This window comes from Excalfactoria chinensis, chromosome 3 (genome assembly GCF_039878825.1).
Source record: "Excalfactoria chinensis isolate bCotChi1 chromosome 3, bCotChi1.hap2, whole genome shotgun sequence".
NCBI lineage: Eukaryota > Metazoa > Chordata > Aves > Galliformes > Phasianidae > Excalfactoria > Excalfactoria chinensis.
In genome coordinates, this window is record NC_092827.1 from 79,457,428 (window position 1) to 79,479,559 (window position 22,132).

Below are 22,132 nucleotides of genomic sequence, written 5' to 3' on the forward strand. Positions count from 1 at the left end.
CACTCATAGTAATAACTCAGGTTGGAAGGGAACCTAAGGGCATCCCTAGTACAACCTCTGGTTCCAAGTAAGGTCAGGTCTGAGATCAGCATAAGCAGATAACATTATAACAATTACATATATTCAAGTGTAAAGATGCCACCTCCCAGATCTCAGATGAAATCTCCAGACTGTAGAAAGAGCAAAAAAGTATCCATTTGTGGAACTTTGTCACAAATAATTTTTCTAGATTATATGTTTTGACTTAGGCTAAATGGTATATTTTGGCTAGAAAATTTCACCAGAAATAATTTAATGTTTGAACAGCATTCCACAAAGAGGGGGAAGGACTCTGATCTTAAAGGCCTTTTCTAACTTGAATGATACTATGACTGTTGAGCTGCATAGGCACCAAACTAGGATCTATTTTTAAATTCGGTCCTGTTCTTCACCATTGTTCTTCACCATACAATTAAACCGTGTATGTTTTCCATGTTGTCATCTACCCAAAATGTGACGCAGTTGTATAAACTGTCATTTCAGAATTGGGGCAGTGACCTGTCATGTTCTGAAAGGACTCCATCCAGTCGTGTCCCAACATCAGGTGAGAATGGACTCATCGGCTAAAATCCTGAACAGGAAAGCTATTGCCTTGTGTTTGTGAAATGGACTTGGAACCTCAAATTCTAGATAGAATGAAAACAATAAAAACTGATATATTTAGCTGCAAAGTAGGAAAATCCATCCTGCCACAGACAGCAAGTTCTACAGTGCAGCAGGTGGATAAGTGCAATCCCATTTACCATACACATATATCGTGTATAGCTATGTGGCAGATTAAAGTGTCTAGGTAGGATATTTGCTCAGGAAGTTTGACCTGCCTTGCCTTATCAGTAGCATAGTAGCAGTCTTGTGCATAACTGGAAGGCATCATGGGCAGATTGCTAATGGGAAATCTTGATCTATGACCCAAACCTTAAAAATAAACCCTGAACATATCCATTTTCCTTATTTATTTATTTTCCTAAGGTGACACTTGAATAGTTGTTTAAGGTTCATTTATTTCCTTGTTGGTTGAGTAAAATGTTGCAAACAAATGGCAAGAGGTTATTATATATTTTGCCTGGCAGACACAGAGAAGTTGAAGCTCTCTCTCCTTAAAAGTCTGTAAAAATAACATCAGGTTGAAACCAAAGACTTGGATCTTGACTCCAATAAATAGCATTTTATGTCAGTTATCAATTACTATGTTTTTTATTATTCCTACTCCTTTCTAGTACATGAGCTACAACCTGCTGACATCAAAGTCATTGGAGCATTGGGAGATTCTCTGACTGTAAGTACTGCTGTCTGTATTTCCAGATTTAGAATGAGAAGAGAAAGTGTTGATTTCTGCCTCTATGTTATAGTTGTGTCAGTCATCATCAGATAGAAAACAAACTGTTTTGTCTGGCAAAGAAAAGCTCATCTACTTGTGTCCCTTTGCAGAGAAATAGCCTAAAGGGATATGAGTGACACTGGCACTGACAATTGAGTAATCTAGTAATGAATAATTCAGGCCAGAACAGAAATTGGATCACACTCTTTATTGCACGCAGTTTATTCAAGTGTTTTAGGAAAGGGAAATGTCTGCCTTATAGTAACAGTATTTTCTGACCTAAGAAAAATGAATTGCCATTTTACATACAATGAGAGGTCTTGATGAAATTTCCTAGAGAAATAGCTGATTACAGACTGAAGTGTTTCTCACTTGAGATAATTATGACACTTCTGTATATCAGATGTTTGCTCTCGGATGTTGTTTCTTGGGTTAATTTTCATTTTTACTTAGAACTATGATGTATTTCATGTACCAAGAAATACAAACTGAAAAGAGTAGTCTCAAAAAAGGAGGGCCCAAGAAAAGGATAACAGGGAATATTGCTGATCTGTGCTGAAGTTTTCTGAGAAAGAGTTTCAGAATTGCGCAGCGCTACAGAATTGTTTTGGAATGGAATGAAGGCAGATATTGGTGTCAACATGAATTTTAACTCCTGAGCTACACCTGTGCTCATTCCAGCAGCTTTAGTTCCTGCAGTGTTCAGAAAGAGCTGAATGGACTACAGCTCTCAAATGATCAGGCTAATTGACATACATGTGTGCATGTATGTCTTCAACCCCTCATTAGCTCTGAAAACAGATTTTGCTTGACCTGAAGTAATCCTGGCTTCCTTTGTACTGAGCTTTGAGTTCTTAGAAGACCTCAGTAATGACAAACCTCCCTCCTACCCACTGCCAGCACTTAAAATTGCTTGATTTACTCCTCTGATGGCACACCCCTCTTTTTAAAATCTTCATTTTTAGTACATGAAAATTCTCAGAGATTCCTAATCAAAGGGGCCAGACTCTGCTCCTGGAGGTTTTTGTCCCAACAGCAGAGCAAGGCAGTTTTTCATGTTGCCATTATTCATGATGTTCTTCATTGCCATAGCAAGGTGCAACTGGATGGGATGTAGTGATGGTTGAGAGGCATGGAGAGAGAAGACAAAGAGAATGTTTCTCACACATACGCACATAAATAAAATTTTGGCATAGCCAGCAGAACAAATAGTTTATACTTCATCCCTGGTACAGAGGGACTGTAGCAAAGATCTGTCTTGGTCCCCTAACACATTGATTTTCCTCCTGGTATTTCCTTCAAGAGCCCTGTATGCAGTCAGTATCGATGGCTGTGTTGATAACGTGATGTTGTGGCTTAACCCAGGAGGCAGCTAAATACCACAAAAGCCACTTGTTCATTTTCCCTTAGGGCTACGGGGGAGAGAGTTGAAAATGGTATATGAGAATTTGTCTGTTAAGAACAGTTTAATAAGAAATGAAGGAGGAGAAAATAAAGCAGAAAAAAAGCACGCAAAACCAACCAAGTGATTGGTGTACAACGCAATTACTCAGCAGTGCCCAGCTGATGCTCAGTCAGTCCCCAGGCAGCAGCAGTGCCACCCCAACTGAATCCCCTGAGTTTTATGGCACAGAGCCACGTGATATGGAATGTCCCTTTGGCCAAACTGGGCCAGCTGCCCTGGCTGTACCCTTCCCAGCTCTTTGTGCATTCCCAGCTCCCCAGTGGCAGTTCAGCTCAAGGAGCAGAAAAGTCCCTGACTGTGCAAGCACTGCTCTGCAACAATGAAAGCATCACTGTTATATCGGTGCTATTTTCATCTTAAAACACAGAACCGTACCAGCTACTATGAAGGGAAAGAGTTCTTTATCAGCCAAAACCAGAGACGCATGGCTTTTTGAATAGCACAGAATGAAGTGAAAGCATTAATAAACCAAAAAGCTGCAGAATAACCTATTTTCATTATTGCTGTCGTGAAAGTGAGTCAAGCTGCTGACCTTGCTGGAAGTGTTTGAAAAATAAAATAATAAAAGCATTCTATCCCAGTCCTGTGAACACTGAAATCCATCACCGTGTTCTTTGTTCTGGTGACTTTCCCCTATACTAAATCGTAATAAAGTTCACGCTGCAGGAAGACTGTTCTCAGCCCAGATGCAGTTGGAGATTAATGAAACACTGAACAGTTTAGTCACGTCACTGGCTAGAATGCATCTGTCCAACCTCTCAGGCACAGTGCGTGGTGAAAGCGATAGATGTGCCAACACTTTTATCTGTATTGGCAAAAATACAAAATAAAAATCCTGCCTACACCTCACGAAGTCTGTGTGTTCGACTTCCAGATTGGCTCCAACTGAGAAAGTGGATTTTGCACCAAAGATTTGTTTTCTTGGCAGTTCAGAAAACAACCTCTCTACTGATTTATTTACAGCTAAAGCTGGGAATTTTTCAGCTGGTTTTTTTTTTGTTGTTTGTTTGTTTGTTTTCCTGTATCATTAAGCATCCCAACATCAGCTTTCTTCAGGGCATGCCGGAATGAAGCAGTTTCCATCAGAAAAATCCAGACAAATACAAGGCTGTAGATGGTAACCTGGTTCCCCTTACTTTGTTGATACTATTATGAGAGTTGTAGTTCCAATGCCGTATATAGTTCCCAGGACCTTACAGTCTGATGCCCGCTGGTTGGACTGTGATTCCCCTGCTCCAGGGTCTGCTGTTTAGATGAGCTGCCTTCATATATGAGGATAAGGCTGCGAATTTGAAGCATGGGAAATGTAGAACTACCCATAGGCCAGTGTGTGCTGCTGAATAAGGACAAGGAATGCTTTTGCTGTAAAGGAGATGCTAAAAAAGCTTGTCTGGATTCAGAATGATGTTGCTAAATTTCTTCAGCACTTTCACACTTTCTGTTCTACCTATACTTCCAGCACCCTGCTCTAGTATTTTGTAAGTTATTCTTTTCATCCTTTTCAGACTGCAGTAGGAGCCTGCACAACTGACCTACAAGTGGACTGGAGGGGATGTTCATGGAGGTAACTGTGCTCAGTTTTCTCTCTGGTATTTTCATCTGCAGACGCAATTGAAAGTGTGGGTCACCTGGTTGTGTAGTTACATCCTGAAGAAGATGGGAATGAGGTATATCAGGCAAAGGGGTGTGCTGCCACAGGTGTAGTAGCTAAATTCTGCCCCTGTCAACCAAACTTCCCTCTGCAGAGAGTAAATATGGGGACAGGTTGCTGAGATAAAGTATTGCTGGGTATAGGCTTGAGAAAGTCAGAGTTGGAAGAGAAATGAAGTGATTTTTGTGGTGTTGGGTTTTTGTTTGTTTTTCAAATGAGAACTGACTGCTACCAGCAGGGTCCTGTGCCTCAGTCTATTGCTGCTGTTGTGGTAATCCAAAGCAGTGTTTAATGCTAGAGAATCTGTGAGTGCCCATTAGCATGAACATGGTGAGAGCACCACATGCATATTCAGTGAAGATGTCCCAAATAGATTTGCAATTACAAAGCAAGCAATGACAATATATGCTAGAGTGGATGTGAATTTCAATGTCCACGTTAGAGTGGAAGAAAACTGTCTGCTTCATACAGGCATAAGTAAGAATGATATATATGATAAGCATGTGCATGTAGACACTCCTTTCTTCACCTGTCTTTTCTCTACTCTGTGCTTCCCCCATATTAGGGCCTGACAGAGGTGATGTAAGGGAATGCTGTCTATACACATAGACATTATTTGGATGCTAGTGATACCAGTTGTAGTGATACTGTTAAGATTGCTAATACTCATCAATGGACAGCCCTATAGTTTGTTTAGAAAACAGAAAGAATCTGTGCCCTTGTACCAAGCAGATAACAATGATAAACTGAACTGCTTGTACCAAGTAGATAAGGAAGTTCTACTTGAATCAGCTGATTTTGTGAAAGCAAGTATTGTGCCATCAAGGCAAGGAGCTAACGGAGCATGTGTGAAAACTGGCAAACATAATAAGGAAGGGTACTGACTTCAGCTAGAGGGTCTCAGAGCCACCACCATAAAAAGAGCTTGTGTAACCCTATGTTAATGATTTTGGGGGAAATATGGAATATGTATGTACTGCTTGGGAAAACATTTGTGTATGTAATTCAAGTAATATATACAAGCTGAAGATCTTTTGTACCAGGTATGCACAATTAGATGGAAGGATCCATTTGTGCATCCAGCACTGAGAATAAAGAATACCCACTTACTAACACTAGTCCAGCTTGAGTTTTAGAGAGTTCCACGATCAGCCAATTTATGATAACAGTAGAGGCAGAGGCTTATTTCATTATCAGCATTGCAAAATCCCAGATGGGTGGATAATGAACATTTAATGCAGTCTTTCTTCTATACATAAATGCTCACAAATGTATTTTCATCAGGGTCACATGCCTTCTGACAATGGGCATTCCAGCATGTTCATGTAAAAAATGGATTCTTCCTGTATGCTCCATTCCTAGTTTATGGGCATAGTTTCTATCCTAACTGAAATCCTGCTTGATTTAATCTGAGATCTCCCTTCAGTACCTTTCCTGAATTCTTACTTGTCTTGTGGTTTTATAGTCCTAGTTCAGCCTGAGGTGAGTATCCCTTCCTGGGCTGCAGCAGCAATGTATGTTGACAATAAGAGGGTTGCAGAATTATTTCTAACCAGTAATTCTGTGCTTTCCCTTTGTAGTATTGGAGGTGATGGCACCCTGGAGACCCAAACCACATTACCCAGTGAGTATCCTGAAAAAACAGCGTGAGTAAGGGGAAAAGCACGTTATTAGTCTGAAAGCAGTCCAAGAGGATGTTCAAAAACATCTGGAAATGATCACACTTTCCTTGCAAATGGTGGGCATCCCCATCCATTGTGAATGGGAGCAGCTCACTTGACTCACAGCTGAAACCCAGACTGATCTTCCTAGCTGCAAAGCTAATTCAGCCCCTCCACATTACAGGATCTGCATGTGGCCAGTGCATCCTTCTGACAAATTATGAAGAGTAAACGTACTGTAGGTGGCAGGACTCCATGGCAGATCTGTTCCTTCTTCATTTCATTGTGTTTTCCAGTCACCAACTGTAGTGCTCAATGGCTGTGGGCAAATGAAGGCTTATGAAACAATTAGTTGTCCATTTAGAAAAGATCATTGGCAAGGTTATGATTTCCTGTTGGTTTCTCTCAATGCTTTCAAGCTGCTACGCTGCACTAAAAAAAACCTAAAAATACTATACGACTCTCATCTTAGCATTCTGTGTAACCGGTCCCTGTAGTTGCCATAGAAACCACTAAGTGGTCAGTGTGACCATAAATTAGAGGGGAATTGGTTCACAGTGGTTCATCTATTTGTATGTGATCCGTGCTGTGGAACTGGCTGACAATACCTGATGCTGCTTGTAACAAAAACCGATATGCTTTGCCTTGTGTCATGAACACCGTGCTTAAGGAAAAATAGAAAATACATTTCATTATGCATGCAGCATTGTAAGCGAGACTTTATAAAGAGGTTTCAGACAGCACTACAGACACGGTAACAAAAGCAGTTTTCAGGCATCATGCTTTGCTGCTGAGGGTTTCACTGAATCCTATAAATATGAATGGCATTCACTTTCCTGCTATAAATATTATCTTAATGAGTAGAAGGGGGACTGGGAGATAGAGGGTCATCTTTGGAGCATCTGCTCCTGGTATATGAAGGGAAGTTATCACAATTATTCTGGCACTCACTGTCAGTAACAGCGAAGTTCCCTAGGACCTCACTGTCATCAGGGCCACCAGGCCCTTCTCCTTGAGGCCACAGGGAGAAATACTCGCAGTACTGAAGTCACCAAAGCAGGTGTGTCTACTGCCAGTTGTACTATGGATGGTAAACATTGTGTCTTCTCTTTTTAAGATATCTTGAAAAAATTCAGCCCAAACCTCTTTGGCTTCTCCACTGGCAATAGTAAGGAAACAGCTGGATTCAATGCTGCAGAGAGAGGTGCGACTTCGCAGTAAGTATGACTGAAGCCAAGGATGGGCAAAGGGGTAGGAAAGAACTGATGCACCGGCAGATTGTCTTTGAGCTGCGCGTAATGCTGAGTTAATACCCATGATCTACATGTAATGCACATGTTTCTGTGGTCTGATTTCTGATTAAATTTTTTTTAAAGGTAGTATTTTATGATTTAATTTTATTCTTCTTCTAAATCAGAGACAGAAATAGAAACATAAATGAGGCATTAGCTCAAATACGCTGTACAGAAGACAAATGAAGAAAGGAGGTTTCTATCAGTATGTTTTTTTGCTCAGCCTGCAGTTTGCTGCTTCCTCATTCACTTTCAGTTTGTTTGTAATGAGAAGAAGCTGATGATCCTCTCACTTATTCCTTGATTTCTGGGAAATGTGCCTCCAACTAACTAATAGAAACTTGCTGTCACCTAATTGCACTAAAAGCTTTCCTCGTTTGCAGTGTAAAGAAAATGAACCAAGTGAGCATCTGGAAAAAGAATCTTGTTTTCCTCTTGAGGGAAAACACTACTAGTCTGTTAAGAACAAAAACATATGAGTTTGTATTGCATAAGTTGTGCTTGCTCTATGGATACTCATGGAATTTGTTTTCAGGACTTTGTGACCCCTTTAACAGCCATCAAATTTTCTGCAAATGGGTTTCAGGGTAGCTAGCAAAGCCCATGTAGCTCCTGTTCTGAGAGTGACCTGAGCTCAGCATGGTTCTGGGAGTGCAAATAAACGTGGCCATGTTTGTGTAGCTGCTGGAAAAATGCAGGACTGGATTAGCTCAAGTGCAGTCTCATCTCAGTATATCAGGAGCTCAAGTCTCCAGCTGGTGTCTCAGCACGGTTTGTGCTTTGCTCTATGGATGTTGCATCCTGCACAGATCTGAGCTTCAGCCCTGTGGTTCCACAGCATAAGCAATATTCTCCAGACTAGCCGTAGGAATTAAAGGCCAGATCAGGAAAGCTGGTTAGGTGCCCAGCTTCTGTGTAAACATTACTAGATTTCAAAAGGAATTGTGCAGCTAAGTATCTCTGTACATCTGGGCATTAGTGTTTTTTCTCCCAGTAAAATGCACTTAATCTACTCTGAGATGGGAAGAATCCATCCCAGTTGACTGCTGCTTGGCAGCTGTCCTAGCTGAAACCCTTTTAGGTCAGATAGTTTGTGCAACTGCTGCTGCTGCTTTGGTCACTACTCTTCCTTCTGAGACATCACTTCCTCTGTGTGGGTTTCTGCCACTCTTAGCATTCCCTGAAATGGGGAGTGCAAGAGAAAACAATGATGAGCTTTCAGAGCATGCCTCTAAAATCTTTCTGTCCTCTTCCTGTAGCAATATGCCAGCCCAAGCACATGAACTGGTGGAGCTAATGAGGAGCAGCTCGGTAAGTAGATTGCCCCTAAGAAACAAAGCAGAGACTTCAGATTTGAACCTCAGTGCTCCCATGATGCCAGTTCAAGGGGCAACAGAATAGAGTGCTGATAGGAGAAAAGTCAGTGTCCTCATCTCTGGTGTGTTTTCCAAGATAAGCAACTAAGGAACAGTCGCTATCATCGAGAGATTAAAAGTTGCCTATGCAAATCCACCCAGATAGTGTGCAAACACAAAGGGCAGAAGCTGATGCATCTGGGAGTTGTGAGAATGGTAGTGGGGAGGAGGAGGAGATCTGGAGGCTGTGAGTGAGCAGCAGCATTCAAAGTGGAACTCGTAATGGCCAAGCACAATGTTGCTGGAGCAGGGGCCTAGTGACCAACATCAGCCACATTCTTTGCTCTGAGTTGAGGTCTGGAGAATGGCAATACTAGGGAAGGGGGCATGAAATCCTCCCAGGAGTTAGGCCCCCTGAAAAAGGTGTATGAATCATTGGTGTCTAAAGTCCTCATGGCGAAGTGAATCCCTGCCACATCTCAAGCTTTTAGGGAACTGGTCAGGGATCTAGTATTGTGGACCAACAAGCTGTTCCTGCTCCACTGAGGGCTGCAGAGGGCTTTTAACACAGTGGCTGGTGCTGAAGTTTGGGGTGTGGGGGGGAAAACATGGGAGAAAGCTGAGACTGTCCTGCCCAAAGCGTGGTCTGAATTTGTTGTGGTAGTGACTGTCAGTGTGATTAGTTGTTTCGTAGAGTGTCCAGTAAGGGAACAGGAGAGCCTGGTGCTCCTTGGCTCAGACTGAATGGGAAAGAAAGGTAGTGAATAAGCAGGATTTGTCAAAGCACTCATCCCTGTGTGCCAGCACTCCTGATGGATGCTGCATGCTCACCGCGCTGTCCGTTACTCCACACTACCAAATGTTTGGCAGTGAAGGGAGCTGCCGTGGCTCTTTAGTGAAGTACTACGAGGCTTTAGATCTGTTTTATTCACTGCTATTTATGCATCTTTAAAAAGAGGGGGAAAATCCCCGCCACGCTTTGTGCAATGATTTCGGAGCAAAGCCTTGCTTGAGGAGGAAAATTCAGACCCGTGGGTGATTCCCAGGCCCTTTCTCTATTTGCGGGATCCTTTCGCAGCTGTTTGTTATGTAAATGTACCGCTCTAAAAATAGCTGCCTTTGATTCCTTTCTTTGTTCAGAACCTCCAAAATGTTTTGCTGAGCTCCAGCTCTCAGCAGCGCCTATTGTCAGCGAGGTGACGTGGGTGCTGCAGCTGCCCTTATATGAGCTCGGTGAAGTCACCGGCCTCCCGGACTCTGCTATTTTAATCCACGTTCTGGTCCCCGGGGTGCCTCTCTCCCTGCCTGCCCGTGGAGCAATGCCTTCTCAGCTGGCAGGATCCCTAGCAACACACTTCCCAGCTCTCACCAGCCACCCCGGCAACCCCAGCTCTGTCTCCACAGTGCCCCAAACCCAGTATCTGTTTCAGCACACCTGCTGGCACATCTCCATACTCAGCTGCCCTGATGGTTCTTGTTTTCTGAAGGGGATTTCCTTACAAAAGCCAAAGTGAGCCGCAGCTAGACTAGCAAACAGTTCTCATGTTCCCTCAGACAGATGCTTGTCTTTGATAGGACAAGGGGGAATGGCTTTAAACTAAAAGAGGGGAGATTTAGGTTAGATGTTAGGAAGAATTTTTTTTACTCAGAGGATGGTGAGGCGTTGGCACAGCTGCCCAGAGAAGCTGTTTTGCCCCGTCCCTGGAGGTGTCAAGGCCAGGTTGGATGGGGCCCTGGGCAGCCTGAGCTGGTGGGGGGCAGCCGTGCCCACAGTAGGGAGCTGGAAGTGGGTGGACTTTAAGGTCCCTTCCAACCTAAGCCATTCTATGATTTGGCTGTCTTCACTCACTGTGCCTCTTTTGGGCTGTTCTGCTGCACAGTCTGTACCTGCTCTAGTCCTGCAAGTGTAAGCGGCTAACACAGAAATCTGTTTATTTTATGTGCCACCAGAAGATTAACTTCAAGGAGGACTGGAAGCTGATCACTATCTTCATTGGAGGCAATGACCTGTGTCAGTACTGCTTGGATAAGGTTTGTATCTCTGAAGCAGGCATGCTTGTTTGGGCACTTGGCAGGAGCCCAGCCCTGGAAATTTAACCTTTCTCCATGAGCCAAAGCTCCTCTTTGTTTAAAAAGCACTTAGGACTACAATTCCTTTCATCTGTGTTGTATATGAAAGAAGTACACAGCTTTTAATTTTGAGGCACTGCAGGTCTGGAGTAATGCACAGTTTAAGCAGCAGCAATCTGCCCCATACTTAACAAAAGTGTAAACCAAAGAGCTCTTCCAGCTTGACTGGACAAAGGCACTCAAGAAGTGGGGTGTCTTATGTTTGTTGTTACAGGGACACAAGTGAGCTTTTATTCTGGAAAGTGTCTCCATGCAATTATTACTGGAGATGTCTCTTTCTTGCTTCAGAATGACACCAAATGAAGTAACATCAGCTTATGGTGGAAAAAGATCTCACATCTAGCTGTCAGTGCTCATTCCTCCTGAAAAGGCAAGGTTCCCATAGCACACACTGAAGTCTTGAGCTCCAGCTCATTGAAATAACTGAGGACTGTTCTCTCAGTTTTGGTCTATTTCCTTCAAAGACTTCTGAGTGGAGTCTTGGTCCCAGTGGCTAAACCTCTATAACCACACTCAGAGTTGTTTTGCCTATGGGTTTTGTTTATTCATTAAGGAAAGATTTTGCTGAGATCTCTTACATACCTCTAGATTTTCTGTAGAGATTAAGTGAATGTGTTCGTGTTCCTGTGGCACTGTGCAACGTGGTTGCGTGTGGCAGTACACACCTTGTTCCAATTATATATCTGCCATCAGAAGCAGAAAGGAGAGCAGGGACTCCATTCGTGTGGATGAAACAGTCCAAACTTCTGGGTTTTTGAAAGAAGACTGATCTTATTTTTGTTTTATTTTAATTACATAGGAAGCTTATTCAGTACAAAACTACGTAAAGCACCTCCAGGACACTCTGGATATTTTCTACACAGAGGTAAGCTTTAAAGATACCCTAGCAAACTATGTTCCTGGCAAGCACGCTTGTGTTTTTCTCACCTCTGGTGGACTTTCAGTGATTATGTTTCATGCAAGATTATCTTCCAAAGAGCTGAGATCATAATGCAGCACTGAGGAGCAGTCGAACAACTGTGTTAGATAATGCCCTGAGAAAATGTACTGTAGTTTCAGGACAACTGAGTTTCATGGTGTTTTTGCTGTGGATCAAGCATATCACAGCATTACTGCCAGTGCTGATGGCTGGATCAACTATGCAAAGTTTCATTTACCCTAGAGAAAATGGAATTGTCCCAGGGAGTGAAGCAGCATTTCAGCTAGTTTGTACTAGCTGCCAGGAATTTTTTGGCTGACATCCACTGTACGTCTCCCTCTCTTTATACATTACCTCTGCACATGCTATTGGCTGCAGTCAGTGTGGTTCTGCACTGACTCACTGACCTACGGATGGCACTTCTTTCTCCCTTTGTAGTGGTATCATGTTCTCTGACTTGGTATGTCTGCTTATTATAATCCCTGCAGCTCCCAAGAGTCTTTATCAACATGGTGGAGATACTTGAGATTTCTGGACTGCGTCAGGTGGCAGCAAGCTCTTCAGAGTGTGTTCTAACAGCGTAAGTGAACGCAACAGATCTTCACCTTTAAAAGCCTTTCTTTTGCGTTTCTATTTGTTTGTTCTGATCAATCTAAACTGTTGCTACAGTAGGGATAGCCGCATAGACCATTCTGAACTCCTTTTATTGCTGCCTTTACATGAATATACTAGTTCACACTGAGTCTCTATTGCTTCTTCCAATACTTCAGCTAAAGGGCATGCACCTGTAGGCTGTGGTCAGTCCTTAGCTCTAAGACTAATCATGGCATAAATCACCATGCAGCTGCATTACTACTGACCTTGGTGCCTTTTATGCCTAGCCATTAGCTGCTCAGCAGCTCAGGCTGATATCCCTGATGCCTCTCCATGTATTCAGTGCTGTATTACCTATTGCATGGGTTGGGCTGCAGAAAGCAAGACCAGGAGCTGCATTTCCCCCCAAATGGAGGAGGCCAAAATCATAACTCTAAGAAGACTGTGGGACTTGTTTTATGAAGTAGCCATGCCTTCAGAGGAGTCAGTGTGAATGCATTTTATGTCCATGTAAAGTGGGTGTACGGCTCACTTTATAACAAAGGATGGAAGCTGATGCCTAATGAATTCAAATGAAATAAGGCATGGATTTTTAATAACAGAAGTGATGAACTACTGGAACACACTAGAAGGAATATTAGTGAATCAACTGACTTGCTTGATGTTCTCATATTAATTCCTTCTTAGAGAACGCATTTCAATGAAGCACGAGTTACTGCTTGACTTGAGAGTAAGAGAAGGAAACACAGGAATCTGAGGAGTCAGGTCACACAAACAATTTACTTTCTAAGCTTCTAGACTTCTGAACTTCTCCTGTATGTCTGCGTGTAGGGTGTTTTTACTCAGAAACATGTGCTGCTAAGGTGTGGCACAAGTCTGACGTTCAAGACTTGTGAATCCCACAGCTCTTAGTGGCTGTGGCATGTGTTTAGTGACAATGAAGTCAATGAGGACTTTTTATTTCCTGATGTATCCATATCTAAGTTAGCAAGGAGGTTCTCCTGCCTGTAAGCTTTGGGCAGCTGTTCTGAGCTTCTTGTACCAGACACATTACTGAAGTGGTGCATAGACAACTCTAGATTGGCTTTTAAATTCAGTATTTCTTTCATTAAAGGAATCTTTGCCCATGTTTCCTAAACCCCAAAGAAAATTCTTCTGATCTACAAGAAATTAAGAGAGTCAACAGAGATTTTCAGGTAACAATTTGATACTGTAACTAGTCATCTTCATTTGTGTTTCTTTTTTTACCTCTTCCTTCAGTCACCTTTCTCTCACACAAAACCTCAGAACTGAGAGGATAGATTGGGGAAACAGCTTGGCTACAGTTTAATTAAAAGCACAGCCTGCAAGCTGATTAGCAGCAATGCAAGACTTTCTGCCTTAATGTTTTGAGCTTAGTTCTGAGCTCAGCTAGTTGAGTTTCCCATTGCTGATTGGACATTTGGAAAGGACTTGCTGGTGATGGCTGTTTTGTTGGTGTACATTCATTACAGATGCAATGGATAGCTCACAGGAGTTGATGTGCTACTGCAAGGATAAGGAATTAACTTGCATTGGCAGTTTTGTCATCACACTTAGCAAAGGAAATAAATTAAACTAACATGATATTCTTCTCTTTTAACATAGGCTGAGAGTTAGCGCTTAGCTTACTATGGGGCAACTCATTATCTGAGAGTACCTTTCCATAGCCTCCAGCTTAAGATTCACTCCAATTTAACAAGGGCTATAAATAGCCATTGGAACAGAAGATTTTTCCATCATTAGTTCTATGAATGCAGGGATCACTATCAGATCACAGCATGTTCTCCAGTCCTCCTTTCTGTGACAGTAGATGTTTGATGGATCTGACAAAGCTCAAAAAATCCATCTTGGAAAACACATAAACTGACCCATGTGGACATTTTTCTTTATTAGGGAACTGGGACTAGAGCTGTTCTGAGATATAACCAGGACCTTTAGTGTTTATACCCATAAGCTGGAAAATACTAGGAAGATAGCTTTATTATCTGTATGGTAGTGTGTATGTCTATAGGCAGTTTTCAAAAGTAGCAGGTGTTTTTCAGTGTTTCTATTTTATTTTACTTCCAGCAGACCTTTCACGTGTTCCAAACATCTCAAGTTCATGTTCCCAATCATCTGTCTCTTCTAATAAATTTGGCCTTTTTCCTTTTTCTAATTCTCTGTACTTTTTTTCTTCTTGTGCTGAGGAAGCACTGATTTCTATAAGATACAAACCCCATTTTTTTTTTTTGGTCAAAATTAAGCAACTTCACTTTTCCAAATGTCTTAGCTTCTCCATATTTTTCTCATGAAAATCTCTCCCAAATTATTTTCTTTGCCATTCTCTAGACCTTTCAACACTATCCAGCAGGATTTGTATGAAGTTATGCCAACCTACGTTGAAAAAAACGTAATATCCATGTTTTTACAATAGCTGTTAAATGGTAGATGATCCTTGCAAGTTCTTTTCCTGTTTCCAACCACGTAACTCCCCACAGGCTGAAGCTTTACAACTGGTCAACAGCGGTCGGTATGAACAGCGTGAGGACTTTGCAGTTGTTGTGCAGCCATTTTTCCGAAACACCATTTTGCCTCTGGACAGTGTGAGTCTCATTTTTCTTTTCTACCTCGCATGGACCAGTATCTTGATTTCTCTGAGTTGGTAGAATCTGTGAGGCAAGGACTGCGCTTTCTTTGTTCACGCAGTTTAGAGGCCACAGGGTACAACCTGCAGTAAGAGTGACAGAGGAGAAGATGGGAAAGGCTGTGCTGCCCGTGGATGAAAACAGCTTTGGGAAACATTCACAGAGGGCATGATGTACCTAGGTACCCTTGTGCTTCACCTGAACTGCATGTCTGCTTTTGCTTCTGCTGTTGGAGGGCTTGGTTGGCCTTCACCATGATGTTGTTCTCTGCTTTAGGTTGTTGAATGTGTTCAGATTCTCTTCACATGGAGACCAGCATGCCTGACTCACCTAAGACTGGGGATAGGAAGCAGCCTTTGAAGCCAAAGGCTGATTCTCCCTTCTTTTACTCAGCTCTAACATTATATATGTTGTGTAGTTAAGGATACAAATTCTCGGTATGAATCCTGGTCAGAACCATTCAGTTTTGCATAATGCTCATCCTTATTTTGTTTTGCCAGTCTGAATAACAGTCAGTTTTAGTAGTGATGAGGTGTATTTTCCTTAATAGTGACATTTGCCTCTGATGGATAAACCCCCAGTTTTTGATATTTTCAGAAATCCAGCACAAATTTGAATACCTGAAAGGATCTGAATAGTGAAAGTTTAACCAGCAAAGATAAGTGAACAGGTGTTTTTTTTTATCTGTTCCAGGTAGAGTACGCATCAATGGCTGGGTCCATATAAGAGCTGTGACTATTGGTTTAATGATAAGTCTAGATTTGTTATGGAAATTACTGTGTGAAGTTGAGCAGGATGCATTACACAGGAGATCTCGAAGTACAATAATATGTGCATGGTTATGAGTACCTACCTTACTCTGCAGTGTCAAAATGTGAACAGATTGCCTTTAGGAAGATCACAGAATCGTAGGGGCTAGAAGAGGCCTCTGAGATAATCTAGTCCAACTCCTTGCTAAAGTAGGTTCCCTACAGTACATTTCGCTACAGGAAAGTGTCCAGGTGGGTTTTGGATAATTCACAGAAGGAAGCTCCACAGCCTCTCAGCAACCTGTTTCAATTTGTTCCCACTGCTCCTTCTTCTGTCACTGGGCACCACTGAAGAGCCTGGCCCCATCCATATGTCTCCAGCCCTTTTGGTATTTATAAACATTTGTAGGATCTCTCAGCTTCCTCTTCTCCAGGTTGAGGAGCTCCAGCTCACTCAGCCTGTGACCCTCCACTGGAATCTCTCTAGAAGTTCCCTGTCTTTCTTGAACTCAGGAGCCCAGAACTGGATACAGAACTCCAGCTGTGGCCTCATCAGGGCAGAACAGAGGGGAGGGATCGCTTCCCTCAGCCTGCTGGCCCTGCTGTTTGAAGTGCACCCCAGGATAACACTGGCCTTCTTGGCCACAAGGGCACATTGCTGGCCTATGGGCAACCTTTGTTCACTGGGACACCCAGGTCCTTCTCTGCAGATACCAAAAAGTGTGAAGTGGGCATGGCAAGTACAGTGTACTTTCAGATACAGTATGTCAAATCTTAACATGTGAAATGTATTTAGGAATTTATTTTGCTTTTTATTGCAGAATGGCAAGCCAGATCTGAGTTTCTTTGCTGCAGACTGCTTTCATTTCAGTGAAAAAGGCTATGCTGAGATGGCTATGGCTCTCTGGAATAACATGGTAAGAGGCTACTAAGTAGATCCCAATGTGTTTGTTGTAGGATTCCCAACAAAAGATTGTGAGGAAGTATATTGGTGTGAAACAAAACAGCAAATGAGATAAAACTGTTACTCTAACAGGAGGAGCACTATTGAACTTTGAGATCCTTCTTTGTCTGCACTGCTTGGGGACACAACTGACGGCGGTTTTGTTGCCTAAAACAGCATAACCTTTTGCTTATGAGAAATTCTGTGTTTCACCATACTCTGAAGATAAACGCCTTTCTGCTTTGTCTATTAATATATACTAAGGCAAAAATCAGCCCAGTTAAACATACAGTCCTGTATGTTTCCTGGAAAAGCCTGTTCAATGAGCTTACCTTTTCTTCATTGACATCTCCTAGACTTATTATGAAAACGCTTGTGATTGATTTCTTCTTTTTTCCTACCTTTAAAAGTGTTGTACCATCCACTCAAATATCTGAGGCAACCCTGTTAGATTCACTGAAGCTAATGGAGGACTGAAATCTCACCTATGCTTGCTTCCTCTGCTTGCAGTCATGTTCCTTCTGTCGTTTTGAGGGAAACAGTTTTTGAATAGTGCTGGCACAGTGTATAAGAAGCATATGCTAGACTTGATAACTCCAAGGTAACAGCCACTTTTGGAATGATGTTATTTCCTATAGTCGAAAAAAGACCATGATGCTTTCATGCCACAGCAACATTTCCTCTTCTTGTCTCATTAAGCTCACAAACGTATTGTGCCAGCAGAAATGCTGTGTCCTGGTTTGTGCAAGAAACAGACATAAATGGAAGAGAAACTTTTCATTTTAAGAGAAAAATTGAGCAAGATATGGAACTTACAACGTACTATAAGGAACTTCAGCACAAGGACTAGGACATCCTGGGCAGAAATCTATGCAGTTGCTCACTATAACACGAGCTGTAAGTCCAGGGTTATGGAAAACAATGTGTGTGCTTGTGTTGAGTAATTGATTTGTGCACACAACAAATCTGCCTGTTTTTCAATATCAGGCTTCGCTGTGTTGGTCTCCAGATGATGGCAGCCTAGTAGGATGCTTTGTATAGTAGTCCTAGCAAGGCTCATTGTGGTTCCCCCAGCAAATGCAAATAACATTCAAATAGTGCATGGCTGCAGATCTGAAGAAGAAAAAGAAGCAATATCTGGGCATGTGGTAGCCTTTAATTGGTTTTGTTGCCACATGATATTCCTATTAGGCCTTACTCATTCCTGAATCACGATCAGTCCTTTTTCTTTGCCACTGGAGCTTTATTCTGTCCAGGCTGTCACTCATTTCCCACATATAAGAATATTGACACATCTTCCTACGGCGTACTGGGGATCAGATTCTTAGTAATGTAAACTTTTCACTTCCACAGAGCTGTCAATCCATGTTGATCAGACTAGTTCCTAGTTAAGTCTACTTCTTGTAATACATCCCTTCTTTTCACTCCCTGTCCATGTATGGAGAGGTTGTGCAAGCTTACTGTAAGGCCGTATTGTTTTGCTGTTCCCTGAAGAGCTTAGCAAGAAGTAGGCTTATTGCCAAATGACATGTATTCTTGTCAGTCCACACAAAGGGCTAGACTGTGCCTGGCCATTCTGTGGGTATGAAAGGATGGAGATGGCTTAAGGAGCCTCTTCCTCGCTCTGATGTTCTCTGCACTTTCTGCCTTGTGCAAAACAAAGTGTACTCCCACCCTTTAAAGTCAGAAAACTCTTTAATCTTAACAGTCTCCTACTGGTCCCAAATCTACCCAGTCAGTCCCCTGACCCAGGAGAAGAGCACACAGACAGTGTGTTTAATTTGTATTATGCCTCTGTGTTTGCTACATGCTACCAGAGGATCTGCATGTGCCTTCCAGAAATTGCCCTGTACACTTATGGAGATGCTGTCATCTTCAGAGCTTTGATGATGATGCTCATGAGGTACACATCACATAGAACCAAAGCGAAAAGGATGGGCTATAGAATTCTGCACCTTATTTTCCTTGCCTGGGTGTTATGCCATACCCCTTGCCAAGTGTTCTGGCACAGAAAGTGTTACAGTTATCTACAACTAACCAGTCACACTGCAGACACAAAAACTGAGCCACGTATGTTTCAAATAATTACATCAGAACTCGAGTTTTTCACTTTAAATGCAATAAAACTAGCAAATTTCACCTCCACAACATTAGCAAGAAGGCAGACCAAATGATTAGGACTCATAGGTGTCCAACAGGACCTCGTGACAACCAGTAAGACCTTACCCTCTGGTTTTCTTCTCATCTTCTTCATGCTTCTTAGATTTATTTCCTCCTCATATCTTTAATACATGAGGCATCAGCCTCTTCATCTTGTGTTGGTTCATCTCTCCCCTTTGATATTTTTTTTCTGTGTCTATTTCTATTTTGTATTAAGAAACCAGAGAAAGTATTCCCATACTGGAATTTTATTGAGATGTTTTCTCTATCTCGTGTTGGTTTTATTAGGGTATTGTTTCTCTCCACCATACAGGTGACACTTTAGTCATGTCAGACAGTAGATGTGTGTGTACAGATGACAGCAGCAGCAACAGCTGTCCTCAGTGCTGTATACCAGGAGTGCTGGGTGACAATTCTGCAGTTCCCTATGGGCCAGCCCTCAGGTTGTTACTTCAGGCATGTCCATACACAGTTGTAAACACTTCAGTCAACATGACTGATCAAGCTTCTACTTGTTAGCTTACCTATGGTAACGCATGGCATGTGCATTCCTAGCCAACCACAGGTGCTGTACCATTAGCCTGGATGTATTTTATTTTGCAACTGAAATGGGCTTGGGGAGAGCCTAGGGTCAGTTAATACAACTTAGCTGACAACCGATGATCTAAAAGGCTCTATTTAATTCACTTCTTGCAGTCTTCTGAACTTGGCCTTAGCTAAAACTCCCCGGGGATTTCTTGTCTGAGTGTAGACTGCAAAGGGTGGTACTGTCTCCTCCTGCCTGTGCAACTCCACATCATTTCTGAAGGCACTTCCGTCACCATGACACCTAAGCTGCTTTCTTTTAGTACCGTGCTTAGTAATGTGACTAACATCTCTCATGTGATTTTTCTTTCTTTGTGGTTTATACTGTCATTTGAGATGTCCATGTGGGAGAACTGGGTGTATAGTGCACCGCTTTGTTGTAGCAGAGTATTTAAAGTATGTGGTAGTCAGAGCTATTTTCTCCTGCACTCAGTGCGAAAGCAGAAAAGGCTTCTCCTGTTGTTTGCTTCCTGAGTTCTTTTTCTGCAGATAGTGAGCTGGATTCTCAATGTCTTCAGCTCTTGAGTGTTAAAATGTTTGGAAACTCTCCTATGATGCACCTTCTCCCACGTTTCTTCATTGCTGCAGGCACCAAAAGATTGGATAAAAGCTTGTAGGCACACAAGTCAGGAGTCTGAGGAGAAAAAAAAATCTTCACTGCTTACTATTGCTTTTTCCTTCCTCAGATGGAACCGGTTGGTGAAAAGCAGACTTACAACAACTTTACCTATGACAGATCGAAACTCAAGTGTCCAAACCCTGTAAGTAAAAGCCATACTCTCCTTTAACCACCACGTTTATTTATTTCCTCTTTTCCGATTGTTTCTCGTTTGTTTGCTTGCTTCCCAAGAATATCTTTGTAATGGTTTTAAATAACAAAAATATGCTGCTGTTTATTACACTCTGGAAATTCTACAGGTTTAATGCCATAGATCTGTCCTTACTGCAGTGGAAAGTCTCTGTTTTGAGCCAGTTTTAATGAGTGTACGTATTTCCATTTGGTTGTCTGCAGCAAACAGATTTGGAAATGGTGCCGTCACTGATGTTTCTGAGGTGGCTCCTCTTTTTCCTTCTAGGAACTTCAGGCAATGAGGCAGGAAACAGTTTGGGCTAAGGCAGAAGGCAGAACAGTAGATTGCTTGTCTAGAAATTGACTCCCCGCTCTGGGAAGGGGGATGTTATGCTGTCTGAATACTGCCTGCTATTTGTCTGCGGTCAGTAAAACCTTTCATCTCCCTTTGTAGGAGAAACCCTTTCTTTCCACACTGAGAAACAGCGGATTCAGGAATTCAGCTCTCAACTTGGAGAAGACACAACCTTCAGTCCCCTACTGGGCTGTCATTGTGGCGGCAGTAGCTGGAGTCCTGGTGGGCTCTTTGCTCCTCTGGGCCGTGTCAGGAAGAAGAGCCAGGAGACACCGATGTGAGATTGATGCAGAAAAGAACATGAAAACGACATCTCTGTAAAGCCAGTGGAGCCAACATCTGTCTCTGCAGAATTAAAGAACACTTGGACATTCATCAAGGTTCGTTTTTAGCCCAGGTATTTTGGGGCCCAGTGGTTTTGATCAGAGCTGCACTGTAGGGCTAGCATCTGCAGATCCGTGAGGTGAATGATGGAGTTCAAAATGTTAAAGCTTTTTCATACTGGGATGTGTTTCTCAATTTCTTGAATATTGCATAGGACTTATTCATGCACCTTGGCACCTTATTTGTCCCCTTTTCCTGTAAAACTCTGTGTATAAAAAGTTAGATGTCCATGATTGTGACCTGGTGTTCCCCAACGGTAAGGTGTGATAAAGAAGAAAAGTAGCAATTTCACATGTTAGATTCCAGTAAAATCGCTGATCTGAAGGCACTATGGTCGTACTACTACCTTCAGGGAAGTACACAGGGAAGTGCAACACCAAGGAAACATCCTCTAACACCTTCCGATCAACCACATAACAGAACAGCCCGGCTCACGTGGGACCTGTGATGTGTTTAGTTGTCCCAGACTGGAATCACTCTGGTCTTTCTCTCAGGAAGAATTTGCAAAGTTTCCTCAGACTTCTCAGGAGTTCAGAGGCTGATCTTTCCCAGTAGTTAGACACGTCCCTTGTGTGATACTTGCAGGTCATTTCCTGTGATCTACTAGCATGGATGATACTACCTATACTCACCATGGTCTTGTTTTTCAGTACCTTTATTTCATGTGCCAAATACTTTTGATTTTATTGAAACTAAAGTGTAGTTTGTAATGGTGTGACTTTTTTATTTGTTTTGGTTTGGTGGTGTTTTTTTTTTTGTTTTTTTGGTTTTTGTTTGTTTTTTGAGATTTCTACATTTCCATTCCAGAAATGCAAACAAGCTGAAAATTAAAACTGTTTCAGGGGAAAAAAGTGTTCTGGGTTTCATAAATCTAGTTATTACACAGACACAGAAGGTATTCAGACTCTGTTTCGCTTATTCTTCTGTCCAAGATAAAAAGAGATGGATGAAATGCAGCGTGTGCAGTCAGGAGCTGTAGCTCCATTCATCCCTCCTTTGATCTGCTCTCAAAAGTTGGACTATTAGTGGTAGGGCTGCTGTTTGCATAAATCAGATCCACAGGTGCGTCTGAGCACGGCGGCTACATATGCAGCCCC

General features: G+C 42.3%; 1 protein-coding gene across 1 annotated transcript in view; it reads left to right on the forward strand.

Moving 5' to 3' along the window:
* The window catches only part of PLB1 (phospholipase B1), a 78,053-nt gene extending 56,468 nt beyond the window's left edge, over window positions 1–21,585 (forward strand). The window contains exons 45-58 of the mRNA XM_072332451.1: window positions 523–583; window positions 1,257–1,315; window positions 4,328–4,386; window positions 6,054–6,097; window positions 7,252–7,351; window positions 8,686–8,737; window positions 10,732–10,812; window positions 11,711–11,776; window positions 12,319–12,410; window positions 13,539–13,620; window positions 14,923–15,027; window positions 16,640–16,735; window positions 20,193–20,267; window positions 20,751–21,585. Coding sequence (XP_072188552.1) covers window positions 523–583; window positions 1,257–1,315; window positions 4,328–4,386; window positions 6,054–6,097; window positions 7,252–7,351; window positions 8,686–8,737; window positions 10,732–10,812; window positions 11,711–11,776; window positions 12,319–12,410; window positions 13,539–13,620; window positions 14,923–15,027; window positions 16,640–16,735; window positions 20,193–20,267; window positions 20,751–20,972 — 1,194 coding nt within the window. The 3' untranslated portion in view covers window positions 20,973–21,585. The remainder of the gene's footprint in view (window positions 1–522; window positions 584–1,256; window positions 1,316–4,327; window positions 4,387–6,053; window positions 6,098–7,251; window positions 7,352–8,685; window positions 8,738–10,731; window positions 10,813–11,710; window positions 11,777–12,318; window positions 12,411–13,538; window positions 13,621–14,922; window positions 15,028–16,639; window positions 16,736–20,192; window positions 20,268–20,750) is intronic.
* Window positions 21,586–22,132: the final 547 nt, after the last annotated feature.